The sequence below is a fragment of the Coregonus clupeaformis genome, chromosome 31, assembly GCF_020615455.1.
Source record: "Coregonus clupeaformis isolate EN_2021a chromosome 31, ASM2061545v1, whole genome shotgun sequence".
Lineage (NCBI taxonomy): Eukaryota > Metazoa > Chordata > Actinopteri > Salmoniformes > Salmonidae > Coregonus > Coregonus clupeaformis.
The window spans coordinates 42434170-42457729 of NC_059222.1; the positions used below are offsets into that span (position 1 = coordinate 42434170).

Consider the following 23560-nt stretch of genomic DNA (forward strand, 5'->3'; position numbering starts at 1 on the left):
CAGGATACAACAGTATCCACACTCAGGTAAAGAAATATATTCTAATAATGTTACCAACAGGGTAACCAACAACTTAGTGCGTACACAACACACAGGACACCACCGTGTCCATACTCACATATGGCAAAAAGTCTCTCTCTTGCAACAACCACAAGTCTGGTTTTTATAAAATGGGATGTGTGATTGAACAAACGAGTAACAGGTGGTGCAATTCACAGGAATGTTCACTGATTGGTCCAATCAGCAGACACCTCAACGACCACCAATCAGGAACATACAGGACACCTGTGATTAGGGCAGAAGGAGAGAAACACACAAAAACACAGGATACCTGTATCCGTAACACTCCCACCCTTAAAAGAGCAAACCACAATGGTTTGCTACACGTACCATCACAACACCCAAATTCACAAATCATTCTATCGGGATAACAAAAAAAAACCTAGATCATCAAACACACGAGACAAAGCATCTGCCAACACATTATCTAACCCCTCTTCGCAGAGGAATGGCCTCTGGGTACCTGGCGGCCACACACATAATTGTCAACATAAACTGGCTACCAGATTTTGTTTTTGGTAATGGTCCAACACAATCAACCATCACATGTTCGAATGGTTCACCTATGGCCGGTATGGGACAAAGAGGCGCGGGGGAAATAACCTGGTTCGGTTTCCCAACTACTTGACAGGTGTGGCAAGTCCGACAGAACTGAGCCACATCTTGTTTTAAACCAGGCCAAAAGAAATGTCGCAAAACACGATCATAAGTCTTGGTGACTCCCAGATGTCCGGACCACTGGTGATCATGAGCGAGGATAAAACATTTTGTCGAAAGGCTGTAGGAATCACTATTTGGTAAACAGCATTCCAATCTCCGCCAGCGTCAACATGGGATGTCCATTTACGCATGAGGAGATTACCATCAATGAAGTATGCCATGTTTTTCTTCTTTAGCTCGTCTTTTGAGACAACACTAGAAAAACATTTAGCCAGGCTAATGTCAACCTGTTGGTTAGCGATCAGCTGCTCACGAGTAACTGGTAACTGTATTGCTTCAGCAACAAGTTCCACATCCTTCTTCCTTTCTCTGGGCTGTTGGTCAGACTGCACCAGCTTACCAGAGGTAGCACCCGAACTATCCTCTGGGTCACACTCTCTGAATAGAATCGTGTCTGACAAATCTACCACTTCACCCACTTGTCGTGCTTGAGCACGTGTGACAGCACAAGCGGGGAACACATCTGGATAACCCTGTGCCAGCTCCTCGGAGAGAGACTGGTCACTTTTATCCAATACCTCCAATATGGGTATTACCTTTCCTCCGGCAATATCGTTGCCCATTATAAATGTCACACCTTTTACTGGCAACATAGGACGATCGCCCACTCTGAACAATCCACTGACTAACTCAGAGTGTACGTTCACAAAGTGCAATGGCACTGGGACGAAACCCATTTCAATTCCTTGTACTAACACACTGGAACCACAATATGTATTACTGGACAAGGGCAACACATCAGCTAGTATGAACGACTGCGCCGCACCAGTATCTCTGAGGATTCTAACTGGACGCTGAGACGCTTCATCATCTGATATAGAAACAAACCCCTCAAAAATGAACGGTTCATAACTGTGATCTGGGACAGGGACTTTCAAACCACATTCACTATGAGGCTTCTGTCTTGATTCCGGCCCTACAACCGTACGAATCAGCCCAACACCCGTTGGCGGCCTGGCGTGCTGAGTCATCCCCGGCTTGCGTTTAAGCAAAAAGCAATCACTAACCAAATGTCCCACCTTATGACAATAGAAACAGTGACGCACATCTTTTGGGCGTGCTGGATGTACTGCTGGTCGACTAGGATTAAAAGTTAGCAACTCCGCAGCCCGGCTCTCCGTACGAGCCGAAAACACGCTCTTATGCGTCAACACAAACTCGTCTGCCAATACAGACGCTTCCGACAGTGAGGATACTTTCTGTTTGTTCAGATACACTACAATGCGTTCGGGTAAGCAATTTTTAAACTCTTCTAACAAGATTAACTCCCGTAGAGAGTTAAAATCAGTTACCTTACTAGCACTGTGCCATTTGTCAAACAGATTTCCTTTGTCTCTAGCAAACTCCACATAAGTCTGAGTAGGAGACTTTTTATGAGACCCTAAATCTCTGTCGATATGCCTCAGGAACAAGCTCATAGGCACGAAGAACAGTAGCTTTGACCACCTCTTAATTCAAACTGTCTTCAAGAGGTAGCGCTGCCAGAACCTCTTGGGCTTTACCTGTTAGCTTACACTGAAGTAATAGGCACCATACCTCGTCGGGCCATTTCAATGCTACCGCTATACGCTCAAACACACTGAAATAGGAATCAACCTCTGACTCCCTAAACACAGGTACCAAGGTGATCTGCCTACTAATATCAAACGTAGCAGATGACACAGCTGGTGAGGATGGCTCACTAGCAGGCATAGTATGAGCAGAGACTAACCTCGCTGTTTCTGCCTCTAGTTCCATTTTACGCATCTCCAGTTCCATCTTACGCGTCTCCAGTTCTTGATCAAGCCTACGCGTCTCCAGTTCCATCTTACGCATCTCCAGCTTGTCTTGCCTGATTTGTGCCCGCTCTTCCGCCTCTATTTGGAGCCGTGTCGAGCGGACATCCATCCTGGCATCACTGTCAGTCAGTGGGGAGAGTGGGTCATAACGGGGCAATGTGGCTGGAGCCTTAGCCTCGTCCTCAGACACTGATGGGCTTACAGGAACAGCAACCACATCCCCTACAGGAGCAGCAGACTCAGGCGGCGGTAACTCAAGCACTCGCTCGTTTAACAATATCGCTAACACTACTTCCCTAACTTCTGCTTTCACTAAACCCCTCGGTATGGGTACAGAAAAGTGGTCAGCCAAAGCCTGTAGATCCACTCTACGGCAATTATCAAAAACCTCCCACGTAGGGTTTTCCAAAAATGCCTCCAACTCAAAAGTAGCCATCCTACTAGCAACACGAGCCGTCGACTACTGAACACACAAAAAAAACAGGTAGTTACAGCTGCTAAGCTCAACACTGAACCAGACACTAACTAATTTACATGAGTAGCATGGGATAGATAGTATCCCGGACGAGCCCCCACTTTATGTTACGAACCCCGTGGCTCTAAACATCTAGGGTGGATGGACATGAGACCCGTAACATAAATTCATGTAAATTATAAGTGTGGCATGGAATAGTGAGAACAAATAAGACACAACTACCATGAACTACCGTCAAACACAAAGTGTTTATTTATGAACACACGGTAAGGGTTTGGGAAAAAGGGCTGAGCAGGACCCAAGAAATGAAACAATAGTGTAAAACCCCCTAAACTGATCTAGCCTGCCTGAAGAACCGCTAGGCTACTGCTACCATACAAAAATACAGTGGGTGGTCCGCTCAGGTCTAACTGGTGTTTATAGACAGATTTCTTCCTCACGGGTAATGTACGCCCAAGGGCAACTAGCTTAAACCCCCCTTTTCCCAAAAAACACACAAAACTACTAAACAGGGTACTCAGCAATTAAATAAGTACACAGGATACAACAGTATCCACACTCAGGTAAAGAAATATATTCTAATAATGTTACCAATAGGGTAACCAACAACTTAGTGCGTACACAACACACAGGACACCACCGTGTCCATACTCACATATGGCAAAAAGTCTCTCTCTCTTGCAACAAACACAAGTCTGGTTTTTATAAAATGGGATGTGTGATTGAACAAACGAGTAACAGGTGGTGCAATTCACAGGAATGTTCACTGATTGGTCCAATCAGCAGACACCTCAACGACCACCAATCAGGAACATACAGGACACCTGTGATTAGGGCAGAAGGAGAGAAACACACAAAAACACAGGATACCTGTATCCGTAACACAGGGATTCATTCAGTAGGGAATAAGCAGGGATTCATTCAGTAGGGAATAAGCAGGGATTCATTCAGTAGGGAATAAGCAGGGATTCATTCAGTAGGGAATAAACAGGGATTCAGAAGGGAATATGAAGGCATTCAGTAGGGAATAAGCAGGGATTCATTCAGTAGGGAATAAGCAGGGATTCATTCAGTAGGGAATAAGCAGGGATTTATTCAGTAGCGAATAAGCAGGGATTCATTCAGTAGCGAATAAGCAGGGATTCATTCAGTAGGGAATAAGCAGGGATTTATTCAGTAGCGAATAAGCAGGGATTCATTCAGTAGCGAATAAGCAGGGATTCATTCAGTAGGGAATAAGCAGGGATTCATTCAGTAGGGAATAAGCAGGGATTCATTCAGTAGGGAATAAGCAGGGATTTATTCAGTAGCGAATAAGCAGGGATTCATTCAGTAGCGAATAAGCAGGGATTCATTCAGTAGGGAATAAGCAGGGATTTATTCAGTAGCGAATAAGCAGGGATTCATTCAGTAGGGAATAAGCAGGGATTCATTCAGTAGGGAATAAGCAGGGATTCATTTAGTAGGGAATAAGCAGGGATTCATTCAGTAGGGAATAAGCAGGGATTCATTCAGTAGGGAATAAGCAGGGATTCATTCAGTAGGGAATAAGCAGGGATTCATTCAGTAGGGAATAAGCAGGGATTCATTCAGTAGGGAATAAGCAGGGATTCATTCAGTAGGGAATAAGCAGGGATTCATTTAGTAGGGAATAAGCAGGGATTCATTTAGTAGGGAATAAGCAGGGATTCATTCAGTAGCGAATAAGCAGGGATTCATTCAGTAGGGAATAAGCAGGGATTTATTCAGTAGCGAATAAGCAGGGATTCATTCAGTAGGGAATAAGCAGGGATTCATTCAGTAGGGAATAAGCAGGGATTCATTCAGTAGGGAATAAGCAGGGATTCATTTAGTAGGGAATAAGCAGGGATTCATTCAGTAGGGAATAAGCAGGGATTCATTCAGTAGGGAATAAGCAGGGATTCATTCAGTAGGGAATAAGCAGGGGATTCATTCAGTAGGGAATAAGCAGGGATTCATTCAGTAGGGAATAAGCAGGGATTCATTCAGTAGGGAATAAGCAGGGATTCATTCAGTAGGGAATAAGCAGGGATTCATTCAGTAGGGAATAAACAGGGATTCATTCAGTAGGGAATAAGCAGGGATTCATTCAGTAGGGAATAAGCAGGGATTCATTCAGTAGGGAATAAGCAGGGATTCATTCAGTAGGGAATAAGCAGGGATTCTGTAGAGAAAAAGCAGGGATTCCAACCATGCTGTGATTCCTGAAAAACCGTTGAACTTCGGGAAAGTTTCTGGTATTTTACAACCATCTTATGTTCTGTGTTGTCTTTCTCTCCGTCTATCTCCAGGGGTCAGGGGGCATCTCCTGCAGCCAAGCAGAGGGCCCAGCAGGTCTCCCAGGGCCTGGATGTTCTCACAGGGAAGGTGGAGAATGCAGCCCGGAAACTGGAGGCCATGACCAACTCCAAACAGGTCATCGCCAAGAGGATTGACGCTGCTCAGGTAGACTCTCTGATTGATTGATTGATTAGTTTTTTGGGGGGTAATAGTTGCACAATTGAAAAAGTACAAATCCCAGAGGATAGAACACAAAAGCATTAAACAACAGGCATTTATGTTCCATGGTCTTAAGCCTGTTGTGTTATGTTGACCCCTAACCCTGTGCCCATGCAGAACTGGCTGGCAGATCCCAACGGTGGTCCTGAGGGAGAAGAAAACATTAGAGCCCTCCTGTCTGAGGCCAAGAAGATCGCTGACATGTGTGAAGATCCCAAGGAGAGAGATGACATCCTGAGGTCCATCGGAGAGATGGCTGCTCTCACCGCCAAGCTTTCTGAGCTCCGGAGACAGTAAGTCATCCATTTTATATACCCTAGAAAATAAAATTGTATTTGTCACATGCTTCGTAAACAACAGGTGTATATTAACAGTGAAATTCTTACTTACGGGTCCTTTTCCAACAATGCAGAGTTAAAGATAAAAAATACAATAAAATTAGAAAAAGTGACAAGGAATAAATACACTGAATAACAATAACAAGTAAAAAATAACATGGCTATATACAGGAAGTAGAAAGTAAAATGGCTATATACAGTACCGAGTCGATGTGCAGGGGTACAAGATAATTGAGGGAGCTACACTACATGACCAAAAGTATGTGGACACCTGCTCGTCAAACATCTCATTCCAAAGTCATGGGCATTAGTATGGAGTTGGTCCCCCCTTTGCTGCTATAAACAGCCTCCACTCTTCTGGGAAGGCTTTCCACTAGATGTTGGAACATTGCTGCGGGGACTTGCTTCCATTCAGCCACAAGAGCATTAGTGACGTCGGGCACTGATGTTGGGCGATTAGGCCTGGCTTGCAGTCGGCTTTCCAATTCATCCCAAAGGTGAACAGGTCCCAAAATCGACCCCTGTGGTACACCTTTATGTACTTCAAGAAATTCAGACTTAACCCCATCAATCACGATGGCCTGAGTTCTGTCACTAAGGTAATCATGAAACCATGAGCAGACGTCAGTTCTCAGGCGTATCGAGGACAACTTATTCAATACAAAATAGCATGATCAACATTATCAAAAGCTTTTGACAGGTCCACAAACAAAACAGTACATTTAATTTTAGTGTCTAAAGCATTGACAAGATCATTAACAACTAAAGTGGTTGCTGTAATAGTGCTATGCCCAGGCCTAAACCCTGATTGGTTTACATTCAAAATACATCTCTCAGATAAAAAAAAGAGCAAAGCTGTACATTTACCAAGGATTCAAGAATCTTAGCTAGACAAGAAAGCCTTGAAATGGGGCAATAATTATTAAGATCACTACTATCCCGGCCCTTATAGAGTTGCTTCACGAGCTGATTTCCATACTTTTGAATATTTCCTGATAACAATGTTAAATAAAAAATGTGGGCGCTGCACACTTAAACAGACCAGGATCCAATTGGTCAGTCCCTGTGGATTTCTTGTTGTCTATTGCTAGCAAAGAATCCAGGACTTCTTTTTCTGTAAATAGCTTAAAAGAATAGCTTTGACTATCAATTCTCTGATCATTCAGCAAGTTTGCCCTATCAGCATCCAGCCCAATATCATTGTGAATAGCCTTAGAAGTTCTTTCAAATTGATAGCCCACTGATATAAAATGGTGATTAAATGCATAGATTATGACTTTTCTTTCTGTAATGAGGCCAGTGTCTGAATTAATTCGTTGTTGTACAGAGGAGGAAGTAGAACCCTTAATGGATTTGACAGTTTTCCAGAATTTAGCCGGGTTCCCTTTACAATCCCAAAGAGCGATTTACATCATTATCAGACTTTCTGATTTGTCTTGCGCGATGATTCCTCTGTCACTTAAAAGCTTGCCAGTCAGTGCCCTAAGCCTGTGTTCCTGGCCTTGACCCAAGCATTATCTCTTTTATGAATGACTTCTGATAATTACGGAGTGTACCAGGCATTCGATCTACCTTTAACCCTTAATATTTTGAAGGGAGCATTATTATCCACAATGGTATTGAAGACATCTGCAAAAAGTCTAAAAGCTAAATCAGGTTCAGGGATAGTTGAAATACAATCAAGGTCACTAAAATAAAGATAATGTAAAAAAAAAAAGCCTGTTCACTGAAGTTTTTAAAGTTCCTCTTTGTGACGACACGAGGCTTAGATGTTTGTATTCTCATATCTCTACCACAAACAACTGGACAACGGTCACTAATGTCTTGGGCGAAGACACCAGTAGAAACATTTCTCTGTTGTATTTGTTAAAATAAGATCAATCAGAGTTGACTGAAGGATCTTTAGGGTTGGGCCCTGTAGGCTTTAGTCACCAGCTGGGTTAGGTTTAGATCATTACACATGTCTTTTAGATTGTCTGAAGCCTGCATTTCCCAATCATGATTGAGGTCACCCAGGATAATAACTTCTGATTTAGTAAAAGAAGACAACAAACTAGTTAACTCATCGATGCACAAAGGTTAGCTGAGGGAGGATGGTAGAACCTTTTAACAGTTATGAATACATTTTCCCCCAGACAAAGGCTTAAAGATAGTAGCTAAAAAAAGTTGCCAAGGAAAATGGATTTCAGTAAAGAGACAGAGAAATTATTTTTAATAAAAATGGCCACTCCACCACCTCTACCCTGTCTATCAGCGCTGAACACATTATAACCCTCAATATTAATATCAGAGTCCAGAATGTCCCCAGAGATCCAAGTTTCAGTCAATACCAGAATGTCCGGATTCGTCTGAATAGCCCAGATCTTGATGTAATCCAGTTTAGGAAGTAAGTTCCTAATATTCAGATGCATCAACCCAAGTCCTTTATGATTTTTAAAGTCACATAGAAACTCCAACTCAAACAAACTATGTTCAATAGTTTGTAGATATTTATTTAGTTGGTATGGCATAAGATTGCATAGAACTGCACCATTTGGTCTATCCCTATTAGTAATAGAGGAAGGAGTAGAAATTGGAATTCCTTTTCCAAGGTTAGCACCGCTGAGGCGGCAGCCAATGTCAATATGAGTGACTCTCAGAGTAACCAATGATGGAATGTTATGAACTGACTTAAATGGGCTTTGGTTGCCATGGTGCAACAGCCCAAGCCCTCTTTGTGATTTGAAAACCGAGGGGTATTCAAGTTTATGGAATTCACATTTGAACTAAAAGCACTGGGTGAGCAGACCACAGTGGGCTTCTCTTTTGAGCTAACAATAGCAGATCTAAGAGTGGAGTTCAAACTAATGGGTACAAGATTACAACGTACAACGTACAACACCCCTGGCAGTATAGACAACTGTACAACGATAACGCTTAAAAAGGATGGGAGGTATTACCTGAGCGGGGCTTGGTCTGTCTCTGAGTCAATATCTTAATGCTTAATGAAGAATGTTCAAAACACTCCAAGGTAAAATATTGAGTTCCGCAGGGTTGGGTCCTTGCTATCCCTCGGCCAAGTAATTCCTAAGAGCAGTGGCGTTCAAACTTTTTCAGCGGGGACCCCAAATCTAATGACACAACCTTAAAATCAGTACATTTTACATAAGCAAATAACCTTCAATTCATAGATTTTAAAAAAAAAGAAACAAATAAATACATTTACTCAATACAATTATTTTTTTCAAATGACCTTTCTCAAAAACGTTTGTATATTGTCCCATACAATAATTTCTCTAAATTTTTTGTTCCAATTATTATTATTATTTTTATTAATTTCGGTGGCCCCACTGCAGTTCCACCTAGTGGAGTCGCGACCCCGATTTTGAATGCCACTGCCTTTAGAGGTTAAGTGAATGTTATAACATTGTTTTCTTGCTGGCCAGTAGTCCATAAATCTTAATCAACATCTACATGCAGCATTCTATTTAATTAGAATAACTACCTATCATGCTTTAGAGACTATGGACATTTCATTTCCAGTACATTATTCTCTCCCATTCACAGGGGTAAAGGTGATACTCCAGAGGCCAGGGCATTGGCCAAGCAGATAGCCACATCCCTACAGAACCTGCAGTCTAAGACCAGCAAGGCTGTAGCCAACAGCAGGCCTGCCAAGGCTGCAGTCCACCTGGAGGGGAAGATAGAACAGGCCCAGAGCTGGATGGAGAACCCCACCATCGATGACGGGGGAGTGGGTGAGTCTGAATGGCCTGCTCTCTCGCTCTCTCGCTCTCTCTGTCTCTCGCTCTCTCGCTCTCTCTGTCTCTCGCTCTCTCTGTCTCTCGCTCTCTCTGTCTCTCTGTCTCTCTCTCTGTCTCTCTCTCTCTCTCTGTCTCTCTCTCCTTCCTTCCCTCCCTTTATCTCTATCTCCCTCCCTCCCTCTTGCTTTCTTCTCTCTTTCTTCCCCTCCATCTCTCTCTTAGCCCTCCTTCCTTCCTCTCTCCCTTCATCCCCCTCTCTCTCCATCTACAGTGAACATCAGTCCAGACTCTATGTACATGTCTGCTGTGTTGTTTTTCTCTGTGCAATACATTCCGCTGCTCTCTCCCAACCTCATCATTATATCTTTGGCTTGGCTTGTCGGCTCAGAAGCCTGGATATTTTCTCACATGTCATCTGTTGTTAACACTTAGACTCTGGGCTGTATTACATGGCCTACTGGAGAATGTTCAGAGTAAGCATAATCAGAACTATATAGAATAACATACAACTAATATAGAATAACATACAACTAATATAGAATAACATACAACTAATATAGAATAACATACAACTAATATAGAATAACATACAACCAATATAGAATAACATACAACTAATATAGAATAACATACAACTAATATAGAATAACATACAACTAATATAGAATAACATACAACTAATATAGAATAACATACAACTAATATAGAATAACATACAACTATATAGAATAACATACAACTAATATAGAATAACATACAACTAATATAGAATAACATACAACTAATATAGAATAACATACAACTATATAGAATAACATACAACTAATATAGAATAACATACAACTATATAGAATAACATACAACTATATAGAATAACATACAACTAATATAGAATAACATACAACTATATAGAATAACATACAACTAATATAGAATAACATACAACTAATATAGAATAACATACAACTAATATAGAATAACATACAACTAATATAGAATAACATACAACTAATATAGAATAACATACAACTATATAGAATAACATACAACTAATATAGAATAACATACAACTAATATAGAATAACATACAACTAATATAGAATAACATACAACTATATAGAATAACATACAACTAATATAGAATAACATACAACTATATAGAATAACATACAACTATATAGAATAACATACAACTAATATAGAATAACATACAACTATATAGAATAACATACAACTAATATAGAATAACATACAACTAATATAGAATAACATACAACTATATAGAATAACATACAACTAATATAGAATAACATACAACTAATATAGAATAACATACAACTAATATAGAATAACATACAACTAATATAGAATAACATACAACTAATATAGAATAACATACAACTAATATAGAATAACATGCAACTATATAGAATAACATACAACTAATATAGAATAACATACAACTAATATAGAATAACATACAACTAATATAGAATAACATGCAACTATATAGAATAACATACAACTATATAGAATAACATACAACTATATAGAATAACATACAACTATATAGAATAAAGGAAGTGTGGGTGGTCCTTCTACACTTAACCCTCTGGGCCAAATCGGTAGAAACCCACCTATGATCCAAAGCTTTGTTTGCTGTGTATATCTGTGTCTGTGTGTGTACTTGCGAGTGTTTGACAGTGTCTATGTCTCACCCCAGGCCAGGCAGCTATCCGGGGCCTGGTGGCAGAGGGCCGTCGTCTGGCTAACGCCCTGCCAGGTCCCTACAGACAGGGGCTGGTGGGGAAGTGTGAGCAGGTAGAACAGCTGATGGCCCAGCTAGCCGACCTGGCCGCCAGGGGCGATGGGGAGTCGCCACAGGCGCGTGCCGTGGCTCAACAGCTCCAGGAGACCCTGAAGGTGAGACGGCTCACATTCACTCTCACCTACTCTCACTTCCAAGCCATTATCCACACTAGTCTACCAGACTCTGACTGGAGCTCACTCTGACACAGGCATGGTGAAGAGCTCCCCCTCCTGGCTGGAGACACCAGCTCCAGCCACTATAACTATGATACCTTAAAGTAGCCCAATAAAATGTGTTTTGAAGTTTTATTAATAAAGGGAGAATGCCACTTTAAAATCAATTGTTGAACAATAGCTGTATAACTGCACCAGTTCCAATCCAATAATTCCATTGATCTGAGATGCAATGTAAGCCACTTGTCAAAAGAGACATAAGAGTGTATTGTTAACATGTAATACTTCTAAAGCTGGTCTCCTGCTAACTAACTCGTGTGTGTGGTCTTGTCTTCTCAGAACCTCAAAGGAACGATGCAGGAAGCGATGACTCAGGAAGTGTCAGACATCTTCAGCGACACGACCACTCCCATCAAACTACTGGCTGTGGCCTCCACCGCCCCACCCAATGCCCCGAACAGGGACCAGGTGGGTGATTTCTCCCTCCCTCCCTTCCTCCCTCCCTTCCTCCCTCCCTCCCTCCCTCCCTCCCTTCCTCTCTCACTCCCTCTCTTTCTGTCTCTCTCTCTGTCGGTCTCCCTGCCTCCATCATGGCTCATTCATTCACTTCTAGCTATGAGCAGAGCGTTATATAGAGCTATATATTACATAATAGAATGGGATTCTATTCTGGGATATAATGTTTCTCTAAATATGTCTCTGCCTTTGACTATCCTAACTTATTTTGGCAGATTCATATCATCATACATTAAGCTAAAAAAAAAAAACATATGGATTACTCAATGATTAGTTTCCAATAATTTATGCGGTACTTGTCACTCAATAATATTTAGACTACATTTCCTGAGGGAAATGTTACTATAAGTAAAAAATGACCAAGTTTGATCCATCTACATTATTGGTCACTGTAAGTGTCTGCCAAGTGGCATATGGTGTACTATATTATGTTAAAGGCATATTTTGGGATTTTAGCAATGAGGCCATTTATCTACCCCAGAGTCAGAGGATCTTGTGGATACCATTTTTATGTCTCTGTGTCCAGTATGAAGGAAGTTTGAGGTAGTTTCGCGAGCCAATGCTAAATAGCGTTAGCAGAATGACTGGAAGTCTATGGTATCTACTAGCATGCTACTCTGGGGAAGTAGATAAAGGGCTTCATTGCCAAAATCCCGAAGTATCCCTTTAAGTTGAATTGTTCTCTGATTTGTAACTGTTATATTAGGTGTTTGATGAGAGGGCGGCCAACTTTGAGAACCATGCAAACAAGCTGGCTGCTACAGCAGAAAAGGCTGCCGCTGTGGGAACAGCTAACAAGAGCACCGTGGAGGGGATCCAAGCTGCCGTCAAGTCTACAAGAGACATTACACCACAGGTATGTGTGTGTGTGTGTGTGTGTGTGAGAGTGTGTGTGTGTGTGTGTGTGTGTGTGAGAGTGTGAGAATGTGTGTGTGTGTGTGTGTGTGAGAGTGTGTTTGTGTGTGAGATTGTGTGTGAGATTGTGTGAGATTGTGTGAGAGTGTGTGTGAGATTGTGTGAGAGATTGTGAGAGTGTGAGAATGTGTGTGTGTGTGTGAGAGTGTAGGTGTTTATCCCAAAGTGGCCATTGGTCAGGAGGATGACGTAATTATGTCCCCAACTGATGGGAACTTTCTCTTCTAGGTGGTCTCTGCTGCCCGTATCATGCTGAGAAACCCAGGAAACCAGGCTGCCTTCGAGCACTTTGAGACCATGAAGAACCAGTGGATTGACAACGTGGAGAAAATGACAGGTAGTGCCAGATCATCTCCTGTCATTTGTTGTTCATCACAATAAAGTGGACGTTGTGTAAAAAATCTAAATGTAAACGTGTTCACTTCCTTATTAGCATTAAGAATGATGTCTCCTCTGTCTCTAGGTTTGGTGGACGAGGCCATAGACACCAAGTCTCTGTTGGATGCCTCTGAGGAGGCCATTAAGAAAGACCTGGAGAAGTGTCGCGCGGCCATGGCTAACCACCAGCCCCAGATGTTAGTGGTAGGAGCCACCAGCATCGCCCGGCGGGCCAACCGGATCCTCCTGGTGGCGAAACGGGAGGTATAGATATGTTTTATTTACACGTAGAATCAATCACATGTATTTAAAGGCCTTTTAACATCATCAGTTGTCACACAGTGCTTTACAGATACCCAGCCTGAAACCCCAAAGAGCGAGCAAAGCAGAGGCAGAAACATACAAACACAAGTTTACAGTACTGACAACTGAATTGCAGAAAACGTGAACATGATTTAAAAAGAGAAATATTTAATAGACTTTTATCCCTAGGTTGAGAACTCTGAGGATCCTAGATTCAGAGAGATAGTGAAGGCTGCGTCTGATGAGCTGAGCCGGACCATCTCTCCCATGGTGATGGACGCCAAGGCTGTGGCTGGGAACATCACCGATCCAAGTACGTTCCGAGGCGGTTTCCCTACATTTAGGATGTGTTTGATCATTATACTGTATACCCTGCTGTCCAGCTATAACTATCCAACATGACTTAATACTAAATATGAAGCCTCATTCTGTCCATTTCTGAATCTTTGATAGTCAAAAGTTAAGGTTCAGTCAATGGTGTTATGGTGTAGGGTTCTGTCAATGGTGTTATGGTGTAGTGTTCTGTCAATGGTGTTATGGTGTAGGGTTCTGTCAATGGTGTTATGGTGTAGTGTTCTGTCAATGGTGTTATGGTGTAGGGTTCTGTCAATGGTGTTATGGTGTAGGGTTCTGTCAATGGTGTTATGGTGTAGGGTTCTGTCAATGGTGTTATGGTGTAGGGTTCTGTCAATGGTGTTATGGTGTAGGGTTCTGTCAATGGTGTTATGGTGTAGGGTTCTGTCAATGGTGTTATGGTGTAGGGTTCTGTCAATGGTGTTATGGTGTAGGGTTATGTCAATGGTGTTATGGTGTAGGGTTCTGTCAATGGTGTTATGGTGTAGGGTTCTGTCAATGGTGTTATGGTGTAGGGTTCTGTCAATGGTGTTATGGTGTAGGGTTCTGTCAATGGTGTTATGGTGTAGGGTTCTGTCAATGTTTTGCTGCTGCCTCACCAGCAGCTTTTGGGGCCTTTGTCTAGTCTACTGTTTATATCTGATTCTTCCTCTGTGGTGTCCAGGTCTGTTTATAAGGCCTAACTAACTATCTGATTATTCCTCTGTGGTGTCCAGGTCTGTTTATAAGGCCTAACTAACTATCTGATTCTTCCTCTGTGGTGTCCAGGTCTGTTTATAAGGCCTAACTAACTATCTGATTATTCCTCTGTGGTGTCCAGGTCTCTTTATAAGGCCTAACTCACTATCTGATTCTTCCTCTGTGGTGTCCAGGTCTCTTTATAAGGCCTAACTAACTATCTGATTCTTCCTCTGTGGTGTCCAGTTCTGTTTATAAGGCCTAACTAACTATCTGATTCTTCCTCTGTGGTGTCCAGGTCTGTTTATAAGGCCTAACTAACTATCTGATTATTCCTCTGTGGTGTCCAGGTCTGTTTATAAGGCCTAACTAACTATCTGATTCTTCCTCTGTGGTGTCCAGGTCTGTTTATAAGGCCTAACTAACTATCTGATTCTTCCTCTGTGGTGTCCAGGTCTGCAGAAGGGCTTCCTGGACTCAGGCCATAGGATCCTGGGGGCCGTTGCCAAGGTGAGAGATGCCTTCCAGCCACAGGAACCAGACTTCCCACCACCTCCTGATCTGGACCAACTGCACGTAAGTCAATCAATCAAATTAATGTATAAAGCTCTTTTCACATCAGCAGTTGTCACAAAAAAGCTTAATAGTCCTAGACTGTCAACACCAGGGTTTTGTTCAGTGGGGTAGCAATGTGGTTTCAGAATGTTCTGATGTATTTAGTATTATAATTTTTTTAACAGAAATGATTATCTGCCATGTAGAATAGAGAATTAGCACTTCTGTCTGCAATTTTCGGAACGTTTCACCTCTCTGAATACAACACGCCAGGTCAGCGACGAGCCCGCCCCACCCAAACCACCTCTCCCCGAGGGTGAGGTTCCTCCCCCCAGACCCCCTCCCCCAGAGGAGAAGGACGAGGACTTCCCAGAGCAGGAAGTAGGAGAGATGGTGAGCGAGCCCATGATGATGGCCGCCAGACAGCTCCACGAGGAGGCCCGCAAGTGGTCCAGCAAGGTGAGATACAAGCACATACACTTACATGTTTAGGTTTAACGTCAAGTTAAGTTTATTGCCAGTAAAGTACATTGGAATTTCTCTGCGACCAGAAAGCAACAGTAGAGCAGCTCAGAGTTGCCATCATTCGGTGTCATCTAGGAAGCGTGACGTGTACACGTCCACTGTGTTGTCATACGTCCGATTTCATGCTTTGCTTTTTGCGACCTCTTTCAGGGTAACGACATCATCGGTGCAGCCAAGAGAATGGCCCTGCTCATGGCTGAGATGTCCCGGCTGGTGCGCGGTGCCGGTGGGAATAAGCGTGCCCTCATCCAGTGTGCCAAAGACATCGCAAAAGCCTCAGACGAGGTCACGAAGTTGGCCAAGGAGGTGGCCAAGCAGTGCACAGACAAACGCATCCGGACCAACCTGCTCCAGGTCAGTTGACTGGCTGATCCCTGGCCATGTCCTCTTAAAAAAATTATGATTGCTCCGATGCAATAAATGTAAAAAAAAATACCAAAGTTTCAACAGCTATGCTGCCTTCATCAGGGTTTTATCTGGTCCAATATTCTGCCAAATGTGTCTTTTGTTTCCTCAATTCCTCTCAAAGCTCATTGGAGGAGGAAGGAGGTCCAAGGGAGGGACCTTGGATCCTCTCCTCCAATGCAGTTCGAGAAGAATTGATCAAGCAAGGAGGGAGGAAGCAAGGATTTGACGACAGCTAGAAACGTTTTCAGACTCTGCTTCAGGTTTTGCTTGTGCATCAGCTGCTGCTCTGTCATGTTCAAAGATGATACAAAAGGACAACGTTATATTCATGTAGGAGTAGTAGGACTAAAGCTAGAATGAGATAATCCAATTTCCTGCATGCCCTCGTGATTTGAATTAGGGTAGATAATTAGAATCGGTGTTTGATCTTCATGTCTCTGACTGATGATTTTATCTTGTTTGCGACCTGTGTAAAATGCACTTTAAATCAACTTGAACTTGGATCAACTTATTTGTGTTCCAGGTGTGTGAGCGCATCCCCACCATCAGCACACAGCTCAAGATCCTCTCCACGGTCAAAGCCACCATGTTGGGTCGTACCAACATCAGCGAGGAGGAGTCCGAGCAGGTCAGTACACTGGAGATCACTGGATTATACTCCTCAACCAAAGTTACCTTTTTGCTTTGTAATTACGTCATAATGAGGTTCAGCGGTTTTCTGTTATTATACAAGTGGAATAAAGAACAGTCCATATTCCACTTGTTTTAAACTAAACTTGAAAAGCAATCGCTAGAGTAGTAATCAGCAGTAATATTACGATGTAAATAGCATGTTACTAGTGTAGTACGGTGTTACACAAGAACAACTTAATGATCAATTTGACCATTATCCTTCCCCATCTCCCAGGCCACAGAGATGTTGGTTCACAATGCCCAGAACCTGATGCAGTCTGTGAAGGAGACGGTTAGAGAGGCCGAGGCTGCCTCCATCAAGATCCGGACGGACGCCGGTTTCACCTTGCACTGGATCCGAAAGACCCCCTGGTACCAATAAGAAGAGACGGGCCAACTGTTCGTTAATTTGCATTCCCAATGGCACTCTATTCCCCTACGTAGTGCAATACTTTCGACCAGGGCCCGTACGTCTCTGGTTAAAAGTAGTGCAGTAGATTGGGGAATAGATAACGTAGCCTGGTTGGAAGAAGAAAACAGCCAGACCCTTTTGAGCAACAGTTCTGACGAACTCATACATACTAATTCCAAGATACAATGAATGAAAACAGCCCCTTTAATAACCCTGCCTGGTTGGGGTAAAAAGAGTGAGTGAGTTAATACTGAAAACACTATTTATCAGTCGATGTCAATCCCATACTTGCCTGTAAACGGTGACAGTTTTGGTAGAATATAAGGTAGAGGACTATCTAATGCAGCTATAACATGCTATAGAATGATTCTTACTTGCAAATTATTTTTTGTAATTGTATGTAAAAAAAATATATATATATAAAAAAAATAAGAAGAAATAAAATGTGTTTTCAGATCTTATGAAAAATCCCAGGTATGTATCTGAGGTTTCTTTTCGTATCCAGTAAAAGGTTAAAGGATTAAACTATAACTGGTTAACCATGCAGTGTAGCCCCACAGTGAGAAGAAGACCTCCAAGTTAAAATTATAATATTATTAAGATTTTTCCCTGGAAGGCCTTTTTTATATCTTTATACTGGTTCTTTATTTCACTATTTGCAATGCGCAGCTGTTCACCTTTGCTAGGGCAAAGCACATCTGATCCAACTCGATGGGAGTGAGTTCAAGCGTATCACAATGCTCCGTTCCACACACGAATATGTATTATTCAGTGGTATTATGGTCTGTTTTATACTATGTTATGTTATAGAAACACTGTTCCTTGTTCCATATTTTTTTGTTAAATGGTGAGATGTTTTTTTTTTTGTAGCAATGTTCTTATTTTTATCGTCAGGACTGCCAAAGACTGTATTCTATCCTAGTCCCAGATCTGTTTGTGATCTTTGCGCCTACTCCATTGTGCCACGACAATGAGTGACAGGGAGTTGGCGTGATGGCGCCACACAGCCTGGTACTCAGGCTTAGTTTGTTCCACTATTAACTTTTTCTGTCTTGGGGTTTATTATTATTATTATTATTATTATTATTATTATTATTATTATAAAACATAAGGACTAGCTCTTCAGACACATTGGGTAGAAAGTGTCTTATTAACTTTAGAACTTTCACAAATATCTGTTCAAATAACTTGCATTCAGCGCTTTTATTTTCTGGCTTGATTTTTCACATTGTTGCATTGAGATTACATGTAGGCCTTAGGTCTGCCTTAAGTCTGCGTTAAGTCTGCCGTAAGTCTGCCTTAGGTCTGCCTTAGGTCTGGTGCTCTATACTTTGTGCTTCTCAGTGAAACTATAGCATGCCAGTCTCCATGTTTTAGCCTGAGTAGAGGCCAGCTAAACTATAATGTTGAAACTGTGTCTTGACCTAATGTGGTGTGCACTGCCAATTTTGTGAAAGATTTAATGAATGATACATCAAATGCTTTGAAGATAAGGTCTGGGTCTGGGGGCTAAAGAGTCTGTGTGGACAGTTTTGGGGCTAGTTTCCTGCTAACAGATTAAGCCAAGTACTGGACAGAAATTGAAGTGATTTTTAGTCTTTTAGGACTAGGAGACTACCAATACATCACATGAAACAGCCTTCTCTTCCGCTCATATCTTCAAACTACACTAAACCTTTAAACAGCTGGTACAAATGGTTGAAATTTAGAAATGTGTTCTTTTGTGTCTGAATAATCCCAGTGCAGTTTGAATGTGTACGATATTGAGATCCTACAAAACCGTCTGATGCGCCCTGTAATAAAAAGGCTGATTGCAATAAATGTTTTTATTTATTTTTATTTACAGGAAATGACGTTTTGTATCTTCTGTGTAGTCAACTCTACTCAAGGCCTCATACTTTCGTTCAGAAATATTTGTGTGATATTTCTAAGATCGGCACAGCCTAAAGGGAAGGAACACGTTTCATTCAGTCTAAGAATCAAGTCCTGCTTCTTGGTATTGTTCACATTAATTTGTAATAAAGCATTTAATAAGACTCAACTGCCAATCCTCTTATTTATACACTAGTGACAGGTTTATAACACAGTACTTGTTAAATACCAGTTGTGACCGGTTTAACACATAGCACCCTCAACAGCTCATTGACCCGGTTACTCAACTCTGCACCTTAGAGGCAGCTGCCCTATGTACATATATATAATAATAATAATAATAATAATATGCCATTTAGCAGACGCTTTTATCCCAAGCGACTTAGTCACGTGTGCATACGTTTTTAGGTATGGGTGGTCCCAGGGATCGAACCCACTACCCTGGCGTTATAAGCGCCATGCTCTACCAATTGAGCTACAGAGGACCACAGATATGAAATCACTGGTCACTTTAGTAATGGAACGCTAGTCACTTTAATAATGTTTACATACTGTTTTACTCATTTCATATGTATATACTGTATTTTAGTCAATGCCACTCTGACATTGCTCGTCCTAATATTTATATATTTCTTAATTCCATTATTTTACTTTTAGATTTGTGTGTGTTGTGAATTGTTAGATACTACTGCACTGTTGGAGCTAGGAACACAAGCATTTCTCTACACCCGTAATAACATTGCTACATAAAGTTTGGACACACCTACTCATTCAAGGGTTTTAATTTATTTTAACTATTTTCTACATTGTAGAATAATAGTGAAGACAGCAAAACTATGAAATAACACACATGGAATCATGTAGTAACCAAAAAATTGTTAAACAAATCAAAAATATATTAGATATTTGAGATTCTTTAAAGTAGCCACCTTTTGCCTTGATGACAGCTTTGCACACTCATGGCATTCTCTCAACCAGCTTCACCTGGAATGCTTTTTCAACAGTCTTGAAGTCGTTTCCACATATGCTGAGCACTTGTTGGCTGCTTTTCCTTCACTCTGTGGTCCACCACATGCCAAACCATCTCAATTGGGTTGAGGTCGGGGGATTGTGGAGGCCAGGTCATCTGATGCAGCACTCCATCACTCTCCTTCTTGGTCAAATAGCCCTTACACAGCCTGGATGTGTGTTGGATCATTGTCCTGTTGAAAAACAAATGATTGTCCCACTAAGCCCAAGCCAGATGGGATGGCGTATCGCTGCAGAATGCTGTGATAGCCATGCTGGTTAAGTGTGCCTTGAATTCTAAATAAATCACTGACAGTGTCACCAGCAAAGCACCCCCACACCATCACACCTCCTCCTCCAATTCGGTCTCCAGACCAAAGGACAGATTTCCATCGGTCTAATGTCCATTGCTCGTGTTTCTTGGCCCAAGCAAGTCTCTTCTTCTTATCGGTGTCCTTTAGTAGTGGTTTCTTTGCAGCAATTCGACCATGAAGTCCTGATTCACACAGTCTCCTCTGAACAGTTGATGTTGAGATGTGTCTGTTACTTGAACTCTGTGAAGCACTTATTTGGGCTGCAATTTCTGAGGCTTGTAACTCTAATGAACGTATCCTCTGCAGCAGCGGTAACTCTGGGTCTTCCTTTCCTGTGGCGGTCCTCATGAGAGACAGTTTCATCATGACTGATGGCAGCCCATTCTTGCATAATCAATGCTTGGAGTTTGTCAGAATTTGTGGGTTCTTGTTTGTCCACCCGCCTCTTGAGGATTGACCACAAGTTCTCAATGGGATTAAGGTCTGGGGAGTTTCCTGGCCATGGACCCAAAATGTTGATGTTTTGTTCCCGAGCCACTTAGTTATCACTTTTGCCTTATGGCAAGGTGCTCCATCATGCTGGAAAAGGCATTGTTCGTCACCAACTCACCCTCTCTTCTCCGGACAAGCTTTTTTCCGGATGCCCCAAACAATCGGAAAGGGGATTCATCAGAGAAAATGACTTTGCCCCAGTCCTCAGCAGTCCAATCCCTGTACCTTTTGCAGAAAATCAGTCTGTCCCTGATGTTTTTCCTGGAGAGAAGTGGCTTCTTTGCTCCCCTTCTTGACACCAGGCCATCATCCACCACTGCCTTCTGCCATTCCTGAGCAAGCTCTGTACTGGTGGTGCCCCGATCCTGCAGCTGAATCAACTTTAAGAGACAGTCCTGGCACTTGCTGGACTTTCTTGGGCGCCCTGAAGCCTTCTTCACAACAATTGAACCTCTCTCCTTGAAGTTCTTGATGATCCGATAAATGGTTGATTTAGGTGCAATCTTACTAGCAGCAATATCCTTGCCTGTGAATCCCTTTTTGTGCAAAGCAATGATGATGGCACGTGTTTCCTTGCAGGTAACCATGGTTAACAGAGGAAGAACAATGATTTCAAGCACCACCCTCCTTTTAAAGCTTCCAGTCTGTTATTCTAACTCAATCAGCATGACAGAGTGATCTCCAGCAATTGTCCTCGTCAACACTCTCACCTGTGTTAACGAGAGAATCACTGACATGATGGCAGCTGGTCCTTTTGTGGCAGGGCTGAAATGCAGTTCATTGCCATGGCAAAGAGGGACTTTGCAATTAATTGCAATTAATCTGATCACTCTTTATAACATTCTGGAGTATATGCAAATTGCCATCATAAAAACTGAGGCAGCAGACTTTGTAAAAATTTATATTTGTGTCATTCTCAAAACTTTTGACCACGACTGTATGTGTATGTGGTCCTCTGTAGCTCAGCTGGTAGAGCACGGCGCTTATAACGCCAAGGTAGTGGGTTCGATCCCCGGGACCACCCATACACACAAAAAAAAATGTATGCACGCATGACTGTAAGTCGCTTTGGATAAAAGCGTCTGCTAAATGGCATATTATTATGTGACCAATAACATTTGATTTGAGAGAAGAACCCAACTGTTCCTCCAGTTTGCCAATCATCTCGCTCCGAGGTGAAGTTTCCCTTAGGTACAGATCCAGGATCAGATTCCCCTCTCCCAATCCTAAACTTAACCATTGGTGAGAAAAATGCAGAACTGACCCAAGATCAGTGTCTATGGGCCACTTCACGCTACTGCCATCTGCTCCAGTCTTACAACATGAACTTCCTACCACTACCAATCAATCATTATAACCTCTGGAAGGGAAACAAGCAACAAAAAAACAAAAAAAAAAAAGCCTGTCAGAATGAAGATAAACCGCCAGACTCCTAACAACCGCCAGCCAACTCCTAACAACCGCCAGCCAACTCCTAACAACCGCCAGCCAACTCCTAACAACCGCCAGCCAACTCCTAACAACCGCCAGCCAACTCCTAACAACCGCCAGCCAACTCCTAACAACCGCCAGACTCCTAACAACCGCCAGACTCCTAACAACCGCCAGCCAACTCCTAACAACCACCAGACTACTAACAACCGCCAGCCAACTCCTAACAACCGCCAGACTCCTAACAACCGCCAGACTCCTAACAAACGCCAGACTCCTAACAACCGCCAGCCAACTCCTAACAACCGGCACTATGATGCATGTATTCTTGGTTTGTTTTCAATTAATTCATTATGCAATTCATAGATCAATTGTATTCTGCCATGTAAATTAATTAAATGATCCTGAAATTGTAACCTACAACATTACATCGTGCTAATGTTCCAGATGTGCCTAGTACAAGCAGGGTAGGAACCATAAGACTGTAGGCCTATAATGCATGTTAAATTGAATTAAATACCAGTGGGACAAATGTACAGTGCCTTTGGAAAGTATTCAGACCCCTTAACTTTTTCCAAATTTTGTTACATTTACATTACATTTTACATTTACATTTTAGTCATTTAGCAGACGCTCTTATCCAGAGCGACTTACAGGAGCAATTAGGGTTAAGTGCCTTGCTCAAGGGCACATTTACGTCATTTAGCAGACGCTCTTATCCAGAGCGACTCACCAATTGGTGCGTTCACCCTATAGCCAGTGGGATAACCACTTTACAATTTTTGGGGGGGTGCGAGCTTCAACTGGAAGCCAGTGGAGTGTGCGGAGGAGGGGGGTGACGTGAGAGAACTTGGGAAGGTTGAACACCAGACGGGCTGCGGCATTCTGGATGAGTTGTAGGGGTTTAATGGCACAGGCAGGGAGGCCAGCCAACAGCGAGTTGCAGTAGTCCAGACGGGAGATGACAAGTGCCTGGATTAGGACCTGTGCCGCTTCCTGTGTAAGGCAGGGTCGTACTCTCCGAATGTTGTAGAGCATGAACCTGCAGGAGCGGGTCACCGCCTTGATGTTGGCGGAGAACGACAGGGTGTTGTCCAGGGTCACGCCTAG

At 42.4% G+C, this 23560-nt stretch overlaps 1 protein-coding gene across 2 annotated transcripts in view; it reads left to right on the plus strand.

Moving 5' to 3' along the window:
- Positions 1-19369, plus strand: part of LOC121547742 (vinculin) — a 67039-nt gene extending 47670 nt beyond the window's left edge. For both annotated transcript variants that reach the window (XM_041859157.2, XM_041859158.2), the window contains exons 9-22: positions 5346-5499; positions 5671-5846; positions 9438-9628; positions 11358-11557; positions 11957-12085; positions 12840-12989; positions 13277-13385; positions 13512-13690; positions 13919-14042; positions 15216-15337; positions 15590-15775; positions 15992-16195; positions 16773-16877; positions 17157-19369. In XM_041859157.2, the coding sequence (XP_041715091.1) occupies positions 5346-5499; positions 5671-5846; positions 9438-9628; positions 11358-11557; positions 11957-12085; positions 12840-12989; positions 13277-13385; positions 13512-13690; positions 13919-14042; positions 15216-15337; positions 15590-15775; positions 15992-16195; positions 16773-16877; positions 17157-17303 (2176 nt within the window). In that variant the 3' untranslated portion in view covers positions 17304-19369. The remainder of the gene's footprint in view (positions 1-5345; positions 5500-5670; positions 5847-9437; positions 9629-11357; positions 11558-11956; positions 12086-12839; positions 12990-13276; positions 13386-13511; positions 13691-13918; positions 14043-15215; positions 15338-15589; positions 15776-15991; positions 16196-16772; positions 16878-17156) is intronic.
- Positions 19370-23560: the final 4191 nt, after the last annotated feature.